We start from the raw sequence: 17,885 nt of genomic DNA on the forward strand, positions 1-17,885 counted from the left end.
ACACACACACACACACACACGCTTGTTCCCTCGTTTTGTTGTGTTGTTGTTGTTGTCTCTTCCCCCCCCCACTGAGACCCTGCCCATCCGCCTCCCTGCCTTTATTTCACCGTTTCACCTCTTTTCCCTCCCAATGTTACCAGTCATTTCTTGCTTTATTTCCCCCCCCCCTCCCCCCTTTCTCACTCCTTTGCTCCCCTCCTCCCGCGCTGGCTGAGTAAGTGCTGCAGCATCGGTGCGTGTGTGAGCGAGAGAGAGAAAGACCAGAGAGACCAGAGAGAGGATAGAGTGTGTGTGAGAATGAGTGTGTGTGCGTGTGTGTATGCGTGTGCGTAAATCGGAGTGTGTGAGCGCGGTAGCACCGGGGATCCTGAGCCTGGAAGGAAAGCCGTGTGACTAGGAGGGGGGCTGCTCTTCTGTCTGTGGATGTATGTGCCAGGACAGCGGCAGGGGGACCCTTTCTTTTTATTTTTCTTCCTTTTTTTTAACCACCCCCCCACCACCAGCACGGGCGAACGCATACGTGTGTCCGTGTGTGTGAGCGAGCTAGCGAGTGAGCGCGTGTGCATGCCAGCGTGTGTACACGTTTGACGCCGTCGCCGATCAGCAGCAGCTGCAGCAGCGGCAGCGGCAGCGGCAGCGGTAGCGGCAGCAGCAGCGGCAGCAGCAGCAGCAGCAGGCTCTTTGCATTATGCAGCCGACGATGGTGCTCATCACACTTTGAGGACTGACTCATCTCCGGTGAGAGGCAGCGAGAGACAGCGGGGGGGGCAGATGGATGGAGAGACAAGGAGACAGTTTTAGGGTCTTTGTGCAAGGGGTCCCCCGAGACCACCCCAGGGTTTAGTCCACTTTGTGGGACACCCGCACCGTCACAGTGGCCTTGCCAATTTCCCTGCAAATTGGAAGTGCAGGCACGAAATCAGACAGAATTGTTTGCCAAAAAACCCGAGTCCCTCGTCTTCGTCTGACTTGAGGGGAAGCTTCCAAGTCGCTGCTGCCTCACGGACTCGACCGCACGAGAAAGTCTCTGCTCGTCCGTCTCGTCTTGCCGGGTCTTGGTGTTTTTCACCACCGCCCCCCCCCCCCCTCGCTCACAAGGCAAGGCGTCGCAGGATCGTACCCAGGGAGATAAGAGGCTGGCACGCAAGAGTAGAGAACAGACGCAGGCATGGCTCGCCTCAACTGGTGCCTGGCTGCCGTCATCAGCTGGGGCAAGTTCCTCTTCGCCTGCTTCTTCCCACTGCGGGGGGCCAAGCGAGACAAGGTAAGACTTTCCCCGGGAAAGGAGTGCAACGGGTTTTAGGGGGTTACTTACATGGTGGATACTATTGTAGTCTCTCACTTTGGAGACGTTTGCGTGACTTTTGTAGAAAAATTACCCTCATCATCCTTGGCGCACGTATTCCACCTCCATTGGGCCTCATACAGCCGAGCTGCTCCATGTGCACTGCCGGATTTTTCCGTAACCACGGAATGACGTTGCTGTGGGAAAAAAAAAAAATTGGTGACTGGTGGTAAACCTGTAAGGACTGTTTGCCCCCCCCCCACACACACACACACACACACACTCTAAGTGCTGATTCAAGGTCAGTGTTACATCTCCAAGTGGTCTCTCCAGGCAGCCACTCCAGTTGAGGACAGTAGGGAACCATGGGGATCAAATTTTTTGGGACATGCTGGTAGACCCTCTAATTCCAATGATTGCTTCTGCTCATATATACATTAGGTCACCTTGCGTTCACTAATGCAGAATCAAAAGCCTGATTCTTGGTCCTCAAAAATATGTTTTTTGTTTTTTGTTTTTTTTAAACCCATGCATCTGCTGCCATTGCATTTCCTCTATCATTGGGAAAGGGGGGAGGAGTTGATAGGGGGTGGGGGGGGGGGGGGGTCATCTTTCACAGCTTTTTTTTTTCCCTGCTGCGCCATATTACGATGGTCACATTGGCCCATTTGCACGAGCAGCAAAAGGCTAAGCGGAGTTCATTGAATGCTATCAGCTGAATGCACACTTTGTGTCTTTGTCCGTAGCCAAGGAAGAGGCTGTGTTATTAATGAAAAAAAAAATCCTGGATGGCAATATATACCCCCACCCGTTCTTTTTTTTTTCTCCTTTTCCGAGCAAATAATCAATCATGTGTAACAACTCTGGATTGCATAAATGCCACTATTTCCTCTTACGCACTCTTACACATGCACTTACACACATATGAGGACTGTGCCCGAGGTGGTGGTCCTTTTGATTGACTGTGATAGGTTGGAATGTTGTTGTTTTTTCCTCTGGAGGTGATTGCTTTTTTTTTTTGCATGCATGCATGCATAAATGCATTTTCTGAGAGATTGCGAGTCCTCTGGCAGGATGCATGCAAAACCCAATAGGATTATTCCACGTCATTCCTTGTGCAGTTTTGTTGCAAAAATGTAACTAATTAGTTGGTTATATATCAGTGCCCCCCCCAAAACCCTTCCCCCTTGGCAACGCAGACAAAACGATTGAAACTTGAGCGACGCAGCGTCGCAACTCTGTCTGTCTTTTTTTTTTGGCCGACCGGTGCATGAAGTCCGGAATGACGATTTACTGGCAGTGACGCCGTAGTGTGCAGTGCTGCTGCTGCTGCTGCTGCTGCTGCTGCTACTGCAGCTGCCCGTCTACACTCTCTCGAGTCCCCAACAGCCTCCCACTAACACCAGCAGCACCCCACCCTCCACCACTACCACCACCACTACCTCACTGCCGCAGCTCCTTATCTCCTCACCAGCGCTCAGTGGCTCCATCCCCCCTCCCCTCACCTCTTCTCCCTCCCTCCCCTTCCTCCGGCACTCTCTCTTTCTGGTCCGTTTTTTGTGCAGCTTGTTAGTGCCTTTGCACAACGCACACATACTCATTATGTATATGTGTATCTTCCCTCAACCCCTTTGACAAAGAATCCACAACCCATTATGTTCGCGCTGGCGCAGCTTAGTTGTGTTGTTGTCAGCAAAAGCCTTTTTTTTTTTTTTTTTTTTAAATCTCTCTTGCATGAAAATATACGCACCCCCCAACCCCTTGTCTTTGAAAAATCCAGATCATCCATGTTTGTATTTGCATGTGAAAAATTATTTTGTCTGCAAACCTCCTCCTGCAAAGGTGAATTGTACCCCAGCTAATTTCCTTGTACCTGCAAAGGGAACATTTACAAAACCCTATCATATAATAATGGAGTTTTTTTTGTCTATTGATCTTAAAGATCTTTTGACTCTTTATTTCTGTTAAGGGCCTCAACATTGTCGGGAGAATATCTGCTTTAGCTCATGATGGGGGCTGAGTGGGTTTTTGCACAAGGTTCTCACAAGGACTCATTTTTCTATGAATATTGAAAAGCTACCCACTTCAAGACTACATGATCTCGCTCATCATCATAACTAATCAAAACTTCCTCCAGTATCAATTTTCTGCGCAAAAAACACTCACAAACCCTCCCTGCATTTCTTCAGCTTTTTATTAGCAACAGTTGGGCAGGTAACAAAAAAAACCAAAACAAACCCAACAACAGGCAACCTTTCTTGACCAAATTCGAAGGACGTTGGCTTAAACATAAGACTGCAACGTAGCAACCGCAGCATATTGCGGTCCCGCATCATTCCTCTGTTCTGGAATGCCACTTGCCGTGTGCTCCGTCCGCAGCTCTGGTGGAGCTCACGTGACGTTGGTTGGGAGGTGAAAGTGGAGAGGTAAGGCTCTCTGTCTTTCCCTCCGAGGAAATGCTGTGAGGTGTTCAGTTTCCATGGCAACGCGGCTCACGCAGTCAGTCCCCACATGACGATGGGGGGGGGTGTGTGTGTGTCTGTGGAGGGGGGGGGGGGGGGGGGGGGGGGGGCTGAGGGGAGGTTGCAGCCGTGGAAGATGGGGCTCGGAAACGGACGGCAGTCAACACGCACAGCGGTTCTCTCTTATTTCTGCCCTGTTTTTTTCTTACGACTTAACTTTCCTCCTCTCCTCCTCTTCTTCTTCTTCCTTTCCTCGTTTCCCCGCTTCCGTTCCATATTCTGCTCATCTTCACCGTGTTGTTGTTCACTTTTTCCTTCTTTTGATTCAACTTTTTTCATCCCCCTCTTTGCCCCCTCTTCTCTGCTCTCCAACCGTTTTGACCCCCCTCAGTTCCTTTTGCTTTTGTTTCATCCAGTTTCCTTCCCTTTCTTTGCTCACCCCATCCCCAAGTGTTTTGTGTTCCCTTGCCTACCTATTCATTTAGGTAACATCCCTTTGGGCACTAAATTCAGGGGCCGGGCTACAGAGTGAAGAGGATGATGGAAAAATCTGTCCTCTGAACGGTCCCTTCTTCCTCTCTGAGTCAGACTGCCTCTGCAGTATATGCATGAAAATCGTATTCACTTTCTGTTGTATTTATTGAGCGTTCCCAACCTACCTTTCGGTGCTGAGTTGTTTCAGCAGGGCAGCGCAGGTACCCAACCACCGGGGCTTCTGCCCTGAATGGCTCATTGTATTCTGAAGCCAGCATTCAACATGATGAATGCTTTGTTATCCTAGCATTAAAGCTTTAATGTGATGGATTCGCCGGCGGCACGAGAGGAGACGGCAGAGTCGATGTGGAAATTGTCCTCAGTCCCCCCCCCCCACTTTGTCAGTTCTTTTGTTCCAGCTGTGCACATCTAGTTCTGTGTTTGTGTCACCCGAGCTTAGGGTCTGTGTGTTTACAGACATATGCAGTAGTGGTATGCGGAGCAGTAAATGTCATTAGCCTGAGATTTATTGGAGAAAATTGTGGTCCTTTATCCATAATCCCCCTCCCAGCAAACACCATTCTGTGGGAAGCAAAGTGTGTGTGTGTGTGTGTGTGTGTGTGTGTGTGTGTGTGTGTGTGTGTGTGTGTGTGTGTGTGTGTGCGCGCCTTCATGTTTTAAGTGAGCTCCAAGGCATGTTGCACTGGGAATAAGGGAATAAGAACCTGACCTCACTGTGCAAAAATGTTGTACTGAGAAAACACACTGCTCCCGATAGCGCGCCACCAAAATCGATGCTTTTTGCAGGTAGCAAAAGTATTACCCTGCACAGGACGGGCTGCCCTGCACTGCAGGAGCAGCAGCAAAGAAGGCAGCACGTGTGCAATTTGTTGTAAAAGTGGCATATCTTACGTCACACACTTGCACCCAAATTTCTCCAGGAATTGGTTGGAGGCCACTAGAGGCTGCTAGCAAGCTAGTTTAGACCAGTTTGCAATGAAGAGGTTTAGATTCAGGGAGAGGGGAAGAGGAAGGGGGAGGTGAAGGTGAAACAAAAAAAAGGCTGACAGGCATCAAACACTGTCAGCCGAACCCATTGAGAAATCAGTTGTGCAGTTAACATGACGACCGAAGTGTAGCCGACAGCGTTGCCCTCATGTGACCATACTGTGCTCTTTGCTGACATTATGTTAATATAGGACTCATAGGAAAGGGAAACACACACACATACACACACACAGATTATGTGTCAGGTTAGCCTATGGATTGAGGTAACTGTAACAGTGGAAGTGATGGAGTGCAGCAGGGATCAATAGAGGGTGTTTTCTCAAAATGAATTGGCTCTTAGCCCTTTATGGATGTGGCTGTGGAGTGATGTAATGTGGCCACAGCACTGATGTAATGTTGATTCACTGGTGTGCCGTATACAGACACACAAACACGGGGACGAAAGGCAATTTTTCACACCTGTGCTTCTGAAACATTAGACCGACGAAGTTGTACGGTGAAATCTTGTAAAATCTCAGGGAAACAGCTGCAGCATTTAAAGTTTTCGCACAGTATGAGAAAAGTTCATCCCTCACTCAATTTGCTTGCCCCACTTTGCGAGGAATCCCCAAGAAGGGTGGTGGGTGGTCATTGAATAGTGCGTGAATGGGATGTATAGGGTAAAAGAGGGACTAACAAGGACTGTTGGAAAAGAATGGTTGAGTTGTGGGAGAAAAAACAAGGGGCTTGAAACCCACCCCCACCTCCCTTCTCTCGTCCACGGAATGAAGTTACAACACTTAAGCAGAGACGGGAGGAGGGCAGAGGCAGTGAAAGCATGAGAGAGCGAGAGAGAGCGAAGGACTAAGAGTAGAAGGAGGTACAGCGAGCCTTCGAGGGAGGGAACTCACATGCAAGAGAGAGAGTGACTAGGGCCATCAGAGAGGGAGAGAGGGAGAGAGGGAGAGAAAACGACAGTGGCGTTCCCTCTCCCATAGACTCCGTTGCACCTCGCGTGTCTGGCATGGATTTGAATCACCCGTTCCTGCATGGAGCTGGTGGGAATTTCTGGGAATACCGTAGAGCCCGACCGTGAGTGTGGTGGAGATCCCCCAAGTGGGACGCCTCTCGGGATGCCCTCTGTCTCCCTTTCCCTGCCGTCCACTCTGGCCGGGAGGGCCAGGACCTGGGTCTGCCTCTCCTGCATGTTTTGGGTAAGGACTCAGGGGCCATTGGCAGTTTTTATACGTAGGAACGATCAATAACAGACCTTTGTTTTTCCTCACTCTAACATGTTCTCAGAGATCTTCCAGGGTATTGCCAGGTAGTGTGAGACTGTAGAGCGGAGAGCCGTTTGCGGCCAGTGTTGTATTGAATGCCTAACAGCCCTTGACATTGTTCCCACCTGTGGGGGTTTGTTTTGGAGTTAAGAATTTGGCTGAAACTTAAAAAATGGCTTTTTACAAATAAAACACAAGAAGGTATACCTTAGCTAAAATGCTATTCTGAGTGCAACCTTTTCAAACATTTGGAAGTCAAGTCCAGAGCATCCCCTTGACCAGATGCATGGTTTTAAAAGTAGCTCGTTCCTTGCCATAATCTGGGCTGGGCTAATCCAACTGACTGCATCTCGCATCGGCATGTCGAGTCCATGCAGCCCTGGCACTGGAGCTATTTCTGGTTTCTCCTGTATAATTTAATCTGCTGCTGCTGCTCGCTTCTCCTCATATCTGGGACTGACTCAGTGTGTCAGGGACCAAGGGGAGGGGGTTCTGCACAGCAAATACAACAAAGAGATGGGAAAAATTGAAGGTGTGGTGGGGGGTATCAAGCCCTGAAAATAAAGGAAATCTGAAGATAATTTTTTGGGGGGTTTTGTGACCAAGAAACCCGTCTTTTAACAGACCCAGCCAAACCTAAACTGCATCTTTTTCAGATTTCCTTTGCAACATCTTTGTATTCAAGCTATATGTTGCAGGATCCATGCAAATGTGGTGCCACTCTGCACATTACTTGATTTCTAATGCACCTATTTGCAGTTTCTCTGTTGGGGTAGGTAGTGGATTTATTGCCCTTTTTTTTGTTGTTGGCATCGTTGTGTGTAATGTACACACCGTGCATAATGATCTAACCCAAGTGTTAAATGAGGCATCTGCCCTACTTTTTTTCCCTGTAGCTTTCAGCAGAAGAGAGGGTCATTTAGATGCGAGAGGCAGGATGGAGGCAGGGGAGGAGGAAGGAGCCAGAGTGCAGTTCATATGCAAAGCGAGATATTGACTTGGCCAGATGCAGGAGGTGGTTCGGTGGTGGCGGCGGTGGTCCTTCCACTCTAACGTTAACTCCCTCCCATCTCCTTGAAAAAAGAATTGGCAGCAAAATAGAGATCGAGGGGGCAGAAGGGAAGAAGGGAAGACAGATGAGCGAAGGAGTTGAAGGAGGCCATGGCGCTGAGTGACGTGCAAACAGCCGAGCTCCAAGAAAGCCTCCTCAAATACACACCATCAATAATGTAGCGCTGCCGCACGCACCGTGAGAGAATATAAGATTTGACGTCGCTGACAGCCACAGTTACAAATGCCGCTGGCTAGCTGCTACGGCGCCGGGGGTGGGGGGGCTGCTCTCGTGTGAGCTCGTTATGGCTCTGTGACGACACGCCAATCAGCTTCTCTTTGTTTGACGCAAAGGCAAGAAAATGTGCCTGAGTGCTTATTGTTGCATGGTGTTTTCATTGTGTCATTCTTTTGATAACATCAACAAATTTGCCAAAGTGACGTACGACACAAAATATGCACGATTGTACTGAAATTGCCCTCAACGTCCCCTAAACCTTTTATGCAACCAATATGATTATTGTGTCGCATTAAAAATATAGCACACCATAAAACCGGGCTGGATTTTCCTGCCCCCGGTCTGCGCGGCCGCCCAGGTGGCAGCTGTAACGCTTGCGTGTCATGATGTATGGTAGATCCATCATGTCTCCAGTTGTCTAACAGAGTCCCGTATCGAGCGGCCAGAATCCCCCCGAGAGCCCTGAAAATCAATCAGACTCTGATTGTACCGCCACTGCCCGCCACGCCTCCCGTGTGCGTGAGTCACCCCAGCGTGGGTTGCAAGTCGGCGTGCCTGTGGCCTTGCCGGGTATCAAGAATGTCACACCAACATCCCCACCGCTGCTAATGCCAGCGCTTGTCTGACCTTGGTAGTTTGTTAGAGAGTCTTGACTCAATGGATCCGTCTTGGACGATCCATTGCATTGCAGCAGCATCATCACCAGAACCCCTCTTAAAGCATGTGGGATACTTGTATACCTACTGTACGTCCTTTTCGAATCCACATCAGCATCTTGTGTGTCCAACGTGGGGGAGATTGTTTCATATGCTCAGATCTCGACGAATCGCCTCAGCTGTCTCACAGTGCACCCGAGTCACAAGTTGACTACCGTCCTATCGAGGAAGTGACCTTAAAGGGGCGCAAGAAGAGCCTGACAGAGCGTCTTCGAGGGTGACAAGCGCATCGATTGGGTGCAGGTGTGAGAGCACCCCAAAAATTTATGTAGTGACTTGAATGTTGAGTTTGATCAAGGCTGCCGCCAAATAAGTGAACCTTAGGACCTTGTTTAGGTCAACTGCCTTCTGAAGCAACCGTAAAAAAGCAGTCATGCTGCCACACTGGCTCGGCCGGCCTCTCTGGAGATTTCCTCCTCGTTCTAGATTTTTTTTTCCAGCCACAGCCTGTGTGTGTGCCTGTGTGTTTGCATTGCGTGTGGCGCTCTATCTTTGCCAGTCAGACCATTCCCCCAGAGAGCGCGGCCGTCACCCGGGCTAAAACAATGCTCTGGCGCGTATGTGACCAGGTGATTTATATGCGATGTGACCGGGGACGCCTCCTTGCAGGCCTCCAGGCTGCCGCCGGTCCGGGCTGAGACCTTTGCCCTCCCTGGAAACCGTCCGCCCGCCGCTTCTGCCCCACATTTCATCAGGATGTGAAAAAAAAGTAATTATTTTCTTAAGCTTTCTACACGGTTGAAAGAACGCTTAAAATCAGCAATAACCTTCAGGCTCGATAGTGACAGTATCTGACAAATAATCTGAACATTTTTTTTAAAATGATAGACCACAATAGCTCACAGTTAGCAACATTTTAACATTTTGCCCCCCCCCCACCCTCCAGTTGTGTATTAAGTACTAGCATGTGGCGCTAACTAGGGATAGAAACGCCTTTGGTACCTTTCAAAGCAGACCATGTCTTTGCTTGCCGTTGCACTTTCTCCCTCAAAGAGATTGAGGCTCATTAGTGAAACATGGCGTCCCAAGTTCATTAGCGACCCGGCTAATGATCATAAGCAGCCGAGACTTCATGATCACAGCTCATTGATCCCTGGCGTCTCCCCAACGTCTGCACCTGGTATCGATCATATCGTGCAGAGCAGAGGGCCGGGGGTCGCCTGCTGCTGCGACCCCCGGCCTGCCAAAAATGCCTTTGCTGTTTGTCTTTTCTATCATTGCGCTCGTCACAGACGCACATCGGAAGAGGGGGGTCTACTACAATCTGGCTCCGGGCCGGCCGGTGTCGGTCCGTTGGGATCAGCTTTTCTCAGGGCAATAAATAAAACATCCCTGGCCCTCGTATCTGTGGCTTGTCCATACGCTCATGAAGTATGGATACGGCCAGAGAGAGAAATCTGCCGTCTCGACGGCGGCCAAACTTGCAACAACGTCGGCAATCACATGTGTGTGCAAGCGCACGTGTTTTGTCCCGGGGATCCGCATCTGTCCGAGCCCCCCCCCACCCCCCCAGCCCAACAACAGCCACCTCTACAGGCTGCAGAATGATTACGGGCTCTTTGCCGCTGCCAATCACTGATGTAGCCATAATCACAGTGAAAAGGCCCCCGGGGGGTTATAACCAGAATAATGACTACCCAGATAAGAGTTCCCTCTCTCTGGTCCACAAATGGCTCCATTAAGGCTGGAAGTGAACGCGCTGTTTCACCTCAACGGATGGTACGCAATTTTTTTTGCAAGGTACACTAAATACTACTGCTACGACTAATGTGAAACAGGAAAAGGAAGCTCCTGTTCAACACTGGCTATATCCTCACTGTTGTATAGCAAGCGATGCTAGCTGCAGCTTCCTGTTTCTGTAACCGCTAAACCCCTGGTCCTAGCTCCCACTTCTTCCCCCTTCAAAGGATGGTGATTGGTCACGTCATGTTATGACTGTCTTTTGAAAGTTATACAAATTGGAGCTTCACAGAATGGATCTGCTAGATTTTATCTCTGGATTCTGCGGATTCTTGCACCTAATTTAACTGCATTAAATGCATTTAAATCATTCTGTCCCCCGCCCCCCTCTCTGAACTGCAGTATTCTGGCTGTTCCATCCACTTTCCTCAACTTGATGCAACTGAAGCTACATCGCCGCAGCGTAATTCTTTTTCTTTCTCTTTTCAAGTGTTTACAAAAACTTTTTTTTCCTGATCTACGAGCCTATGCCATTACAGGTAATACATACTGGATCCTGAGCCTTGTTTTTTTGTTTATTCCCCCCACTCTATTTTGTCTCAGTCTCACAGAGGCCTCCATTGTTTGGAGCAGAATTTCAATTTGGTTGGAAATTGAAAGCAGGTGTGGTTGCTCTTTTTCATCTTTGTGTGTGTGAGTGTGTTTGTGTGTGTAGGACTTTTCCCTTTCTCAGTCTGCTGCTTTTGTGGGGCCTTCACTTTGGTGATCCAGCATTTTGGCCGCTTCGTGGCCTTATGTTGTTGTTTTTTTCCCTAATCCTCTTCCTCTCCTCACCTCCCCTCTTGGATTTACCATGTTTGTCTACCTCATCCATCAGCTGGGTACAAACACGTCCACCCTGCAACCACTACCACCAGCTGCATTAATACCACAACTTTTTCAAATGGAAAACGGACTTCAGGGTTTGTCCAGGAAATCCCTCTGCCTTAATCTTTATGAGTGGGAGCCGTGTGAACCCTTCCTGTGAACTGCAAAAGTGGAATATAGGTGTAAAACAAAAAGGATGCAATGCAAAATGATCTTCTGTTAATGGACGACGCAGGTTGGGTCACATTTATGCAAATTGTTGTCTTAATCCCAGCGTCCCTCCGGTTTTGGCCTTTTTCAACTAGTTCCTCCAGCATTAAACATAACCATGTGAGCCATGCATGGAATGCACATTCGTTTAAGCCCCAAGGGACGGGAATACAGACCACCTCCAGTGAAGGTGTCACTTGCTGCCCATAATCTCGACGCTAGCGCCTTTGGGAACGCGAACTCTCGAAATATTTGGCTTTTCAACAACGTCTGGGCTCAGTTGTAACAAGGATCGGCCAAAGTTGCGCAGAAGAGTCATTAGAAATATTGCTTTCAGTAATGTTTTTCCTTCCCGGGAAAGGTGAATAAAATCCTTGGTCTGTCCATATTCATCAGTTGATGGTTTGCAGAACTATATAAAGTTCTTTCTAAACTTTGACCTTGCAGGGGTGTCCATTCAGAGCACACTTATTTGATTTTTAACATTTAACATTAACTCTATCCTAAGCGGCGTTGGTTAGTTTCATGCTAGTCAGTCGGACAATTGTGAGCATTCAAAATTTAAAATAGCATTGATAGCACAAGTGTGAGGAAAGACATCTCATTTTCTGTAATCCAACTGCTAGCATTGTAGTTCAGGTGTGCGTCCGTCCCTGCATGTGTTGCAATAGCGGGTAATTTGTGTTCATGCATCATCCAGGATCGTTGTCCCTCCCCCTCACGTCCCTCCTCCCCACCCTACCTCCCCAACCCCCGTCGCCATGCCTCCCCCGGCTCTAAGTGGAGTTGCGGTCAAGGTAGCGTTGTGATGCCTTTCATTAGCTAAGTGCAGTGACGGGGGGGAGAGGAGCGACATGCACGCACGCACGCCGAGCGCTTTGATTCGCCATCCGCAGGCCTGGAAACCCTCCTCACTGTCCTCCTCATCCCTTCATCCACATCCATCATCCCCCTTTTTCCTCTCTTTCCACCTCTCTGTTTCTTCCCTCCGTGCGTCCTCTCCTGGGAGTCAGGACGCCGAGGACAAGCCTGCTGATTATGCAGCCTTTTTTCATTGGGAAACAGCCCGTCTTTTTTTATTTTGGATTTTATCGGCTGATTCGAAGTTTCCGTCCAACTTTCCACAGTCCTGACTTTTCACATCCTGTGCGATGCTTATTTCTTTCACCTGTTTCACCGATGTCCTGAGTGGTGCGCAAACATTTTTCTTTTTACTTTCAAATCCATTTTAAGGTTAATTGTGGAAACAGTGACATTAAGTCGTTACATTTTAGATTGCAGCGTTTTTCACTGTCCTTCCCCCTCCTGAATTTGCCAGTGAGCTACGGATACCTTGTCCACCTTTTTCTTCGTTAGTTTATTTTAAGGACGCATGTGTTCACCCTAAATACGAAACACGTTGTCAGGTGGACTGAATTGTCCACACCGGGCTTCCTTAAAAATGTGTCAGTGCAATGTAGCAGCTAACTGGGAGCAAGACCTTTGATCTATCTATGTTCTAATATACAGTATATATGAGGAACCGTTCTAAGGGTACGAAAACCAAATTGCTTTTATTGTACTGTGAGTGTACACTTATTAATGTATTTATGGGCAGTGTATTAAGCTTTTACCAATATAAAAATAATAAATCAAACCAAATATTACACCCTGGACCTTTCATTGTATATTTCATTTCAAGGAAGTTTCCGAACCTGCAGGACTGCTGGTCAGGTGTCGCTGTGCACCCCGGCACTGCATGGCCCAAGGTCGACTACATTCCCCCCCGGTCCGTTCACTGGCTCGGCCCCGTTGCGAGCGACGGAACGTAATGTGTGACAGAGACCATTAAGATTTAGGGCGATACGGGAGAGGAAAAACGCTGAGGAAAACACTTCTTGGCCAAATTGGCTGCCGCGCATGGAGGAGGGTGGAGAAAAGGAAAATGGGGAGAGAGAAGTCTTGAAAAATTAGCAGCGGCGACGGAGCTGAGGATTTGCAACTCTCTGTCTTTCTTAAAAAAAACAAAAGAAAACAGGCTCATTAGTGGATGTTGTGGTTGCAGCATCTGTAGCATCAAATCAGCCGCAAGTGATTTTTGTTTTTGTTGCTGTTGTTGTTGTAGCAGCACTAAGATGTGTTTTTGCTCCTTTTTTTGTCCCTTGGCTGGCTAGTCATGTGACCCTCGGTTTGAGTGTGTGGCCTCGTTAGGCTTCATTCCATTTTGCTTAGCTTAGCTGCCTCGCTAAGCTTAGCTACCTCACCAGCTCCATCACCGGCATAAATGCAGCATAGTGGGTGTCTGTCCTAGGTGAATCATGGAAAATGTCGATCACTCCGAGCAGAGAATCTACACACAGTGCGAAAAAAAAAACACACAGAACACACAAACACACACAAAACACTGCCTTCAATAAAGAGATTTATGGTCCGGTGCAGCCCAGCCCAGACTGGCCCAGCAGCTGCACAAATACACAGAGGAAATGACATCATCATCATCATGACTCATCCAGGAGGGGTTTGCTCTGAGGGGGGGGGGGGCAGAGAGATGAGGGATGATGATTCAGAAGGGCGACGACACAAATCTGCTTTTTTGACCTTTCGAGGACTGAAACAAAGTTCTAGCCTACGCCCTAGCAAGTGGTTTCGGAGAGGCGCCTCAGAGGTCGTGGGGTCAACATCATAGAATGCGGGCCAATCAGAATTTCCTGCAATACACTGCAACATACTTATTGGCCCGTCAATGAGCTACTTTCCTATGGTAGTCTTCTTCTTCTGCGGTTGCCGCAGCCACTTCCTACTTTCCAAAATCCATTGGTCCACATCAGCACTAAGCCCGCCTCCAGGGTGGAGCTCTGCAGGAGCTTTCTTCTCCTCCTCTTCTTCCTCCTCCTCCTCCTTCTCGTTCTTATTGAATGGAAATGAGAGCGGCAAATAAATGTTATTTTTCAAAAATCTTCTTCTTCTTCTTCTTCTTCTTCTTCTTCTTCTTCTTCTTCTTCTTCTTCTTCTTCTTCTTCTTCCTCCCTGTTCATGGCCTTAGCATCTTGCATTTGCTCAGGTTTTAGTTGGGATGTGGAGTTTTTGACACACACACACACACACAGGCCGTTCCTGGAGTTTTTCCAGCTTTCTGACGGCCGCTGTGAGGTTCCTTCCTCTCCTTCAACCCTCCTCATCGTCGTTAATTAGTGACTTAATTACAAGACTTCAAAGTGACGACATCCCACTGTCGGCAAGCTAGTGTGTGTGTGTGTGTGTGTGTGTGTGTGTGCGTGTGTGTTGATGTGAAGGGATAGCACAGTCCTCTCACCACATGTTAGAAGATATTTTATCCACCAGGTCCATGATGTTGTTTGGGTTCGTGCCTGACTTGTGTCTGTTCATTATGTAATAAATCTAAGAGACAATATTTTTATCCCCCGCCTGGTCTCTGGCCACGGGACTGTGTGTGAAGTTGCCTTTGACAGTCCATCTGTCCGGCTCAGGAATCACGACTCTGCCCTGACCGAAGTTGTGCAATAGATTTTATCCTCCCGGGGAGGAGATTTGAACACCTCAAAATAGCAAAACATAACAAGGTAGAAAATGAACCAAAGAAAAGTCTGACTTTCTGTCTGTCTGTCTGTCTGTCTGTCTGTCTGTCTGCAGCCCGAAGAACTGGAGGGCGTCCACACACACACCTTCAAGCTGAAGCCCTTCAAGAAGGCCAAGAGTTGCGACATATGCAAGCAGGCCATCACCAAGGAGGGACTCATCTGCAAGGGTGAGGAGGCCTCCGGAGGGGTGGGGGGGTGGATGGTGGGATGGATGGAGGGATGGATGGGCCGAGGGTTCAAGGGATGGATGGAAGGATAGATGGATGGGTGAATGGGTGGAGGTGTGGAGGGGTGGGTGGATGGATAAATGGGTGGATGGTCGCTCATTCAAATTCAATACCGTGATAACAAACATTTAAAAAAAAAAAAAAAAACACCAGATCAGATTGTGGCTTGAGAAGCATGTATGGTCAGCGCTTCCTATTGGTTAGAGCTGCATGCTTCCCTCATAGCTCCGCCCATCCGCAGCTACTTCCTCCTCCAAATAGTGGACTGGTCTCAGTGCATCACCTCTCACTGCCTCCGCACACGAAAGACTGCGTGTTTCTCTGACTTGAAATCTAACCTTTTAAACAGCGAAAAGAAAATGCAACTAGACAAAGAGAAAAGCTGGACTAATCGTCACATCTGCGTGTTTTTATTCTTTCTATTTCTTTTCCATGTGACAGTAGTGCGCCGTGCACAGGCTCTGCCTCCCGTTAGGTCTCGGCCGGCCCGTCACGTGTTTCCTCTGCTAATTTTAGCAGCTCCACAGGTTTTATTGTAAGTCCCAGTCAGTTCCAGGGGAAATTAAAAACATCAGAGGACTCCCTGGCAGCTCCTGGCTTTTCTCCCTTTCTTTCCCTCCACATCTCTCCCTCCGTCCCTCCCTTCATCCCTCTCTTTCCTTTCCTTTTGTTTTCTGCCCTCTTTTTTTCTTGTTGCTTTTTGCAGAGGTCGGGTTGACTGGAGCCGGGGCTTCAGTTGGAAGGGGCTCTGGCTGAGGATTTGAGGTTAAAATTAGCATGGTTGCCACTGCTGCTGCTGCATTAGCCTAGATAAGAGGGGAGGAAGAGGGGATGATGGGTAAATGGTGGGGGTGGAGCCGGGCAGAATAAAAGCAGGGGGAAATTGGGGTATGGAGAGGGAATGGAGAGAAGAATTCCATCGTTTTATGTGCTATTGGGGAAAGGTGCTGCTGCTGCTGCTGCTTACCTGCAGACATACCATACCTCTGACATACCAGTTTCCTGCTCATCCAATTGATCAAAAGCCAATAGAAAAAGTTTGACCAATTTGTGGGGAATATGTTTTACATTTAGCAAACAGTCCTTCCTTAAAAGAGGAAAAATCAATAATAATACTAATGTGGAAGGAATAAAAAAAAAAAAATCTGCCTACAACCTTGAATTTTTGGAAAAATGTTCCTTATTCATGTATTAATGCACCTCTTTTTTTTCTATTTTCTTTTAGAAAAAAGGGAAGAAATAACATTTATTTTTCTTAACGCTCGCCCTCCTGCGTCTCCTCCTCCTCTATTTGATCGTCTCCACCTGCCTGCTTCAGTCAGTCAGCGTTTGGATGTTTGCTGCGTGTGGCCACTCGGGGGCAGCATCCCGTCACGCAGCAGCAGCAGCAGCAGCAGCAGCAGCAGCAGCAGCAGCAGCTCTTTGATCATAGCTACAGAGTGCTGATTAATTTAGAGTCGAAATGAAAAAAATTGACAGGATGTTTGCAACCCTGTTTGTGTGGGGTTTTTTTAATTAAATGTTTTATCTGCTCCTAAAAAAAAACAAACTTTATTTTTTCTCTCTCTTTTCTTCCAGCGTGCCGCTTGTCCTGCCATAAAAAATGTGAGGTGAAGGTAAGAAAATCAAGTTTCTCTCCTTGTTGCTTCTGTCGTATATGCTAAAGTCTGTCCGCTGCTGTTGCTTCTCCTCTTATACTTCTGTTGGATCTGTACTTGTTCATTAAATACTGCTTTCAGTGCCTCCAGTCTTGCAGCTGCAGCTGCTCAAATAAGTCAATCAGTCAACCAGTTGAGACCAGAAGAGTCTTCCTGTCTTGGAAATATGGCTGTTTGAAATATTTGTCACCTTTCCTAAATGTATTTGTTTGCATGTGACAGAAATATGCGATTTGAGGCAGAGAACATTAACAATATGGGTGTATGAGCGGAGAAGCCTCTCCCGTTTGTATTTGCATGACCTCTGGTGTCCAGTCTTGTTTGAGTCATGGCTTAGTTTGGGGTTTTTGCAGAAACATTGCTACTTAATCACCCTAAACACATAGATACCATGTTCTAGATGTGCCGAAAGTCAGCGTATTTAGCCCTCTGTTTACAGCCTCGCTAAAACTGAACATTTTCTTTGACTTGAAAGTAAAAGTGACTGGCACCACAACATACGTGTGAAAAGTGACAGGCTGCAGTGGGATGGAGCCAAAACACCTGGCTGGCCAGGTGGGTGTGGGGTGGCCACCAGCCTGGGTGAGGTATCAGTCACCCTTTGTGACGTCACCAAAACTGCTCCTCCTCCCCACTTCTCTCTCTGGGAATCGCTCTCAGCCAATATTTTAAAGCCTGTGACATCCGAAGAAGAAGAAAAAGAAGAAGAAGTAGAAGAAATGGTGGTGGCGGTGGTGGAAGTGGGTGGAGACCAAATCACCCAAATACCTCCCAAATCATTTGTGGTGGCGAGTCACAGAAATAATCAGGAGGGCCGTGACTTACTGGTTCTGGTGGTGACAGGAAGCTTCAAGAAATCTGTTTCTTCTTCTTCTTTTTCTTCTTCTTCTTCTTCTTCTTCTTCTTCTTCTGATGCAGCTTCCCAACTCTTCGCACTGCAACCAACTGTGTCTTTCTTTTTCTTTTCTTTTTTACAATGTGTTAAGGAGGCCTAGTCAAAGTTTTCACATGATGAATGAATTACATTTGAAACATGACATATGCTGTTCTCTGCTGGTGGCTCCTTGAATTGGTCAATTGATCAAAGTGGGGTTTAAACAAGCATTTATTTGGGACCAGAATGTGATTTTCTTTGGCCTCTTAGTTGTTTTACTCCCCATCAGTCCTCTC

The 17,885-nt window shown here is 47.9% G+C and overlaps 1 protein-coding gene across 1 annotated transcript in view; it reads left to right on the forward strand.

The window, feature by feature from the left end:
• The first annotated feature begins 270 nt into the window (after positions 1-270).
• tns1a (tensin 1a) overlaps positions 271-17,885 on the forward strand; it is a 56,669-nt gene continuing 39,054 nt past the window's right edge. Inside the window, exons 1-3 of the mRNA XM_076048648.1 lie at positions 271-1,267; positions 14,883-14,997; positions 16,636-16,673. Of these exons, the coding sequence (XP_075904763.1) occupies positions 1,172-1,267; positions 14,883-14,997; positions 16,636-16,673 (249 nt within the window). The 5' untranslated portion in view covers positions 271-1,171. The remainder of the gene's footprint in view (positions 1,268-14,882; positions 14,998-16,635; positions 16,674-17,885) is intronic.

This window comes from Nelusetta ayraudi, unplaced genomic scaffold, assembly GCF_046127955.1.
Source record: "Nelusetta ayraudi isolate G7.1 ecotype Tasmania unplaced genomic scaffold, CSIRO-AGI_Nayr_v1 ptg000106l, whole genome shotgun sequence".
Taxonomy (NCBI): Eukaryota; Metazoa; Chordata; class Actinopteri; order Tetraodontiformes; family Monacanthidae; genus Nelusetta; species Nelusetta ayraudi.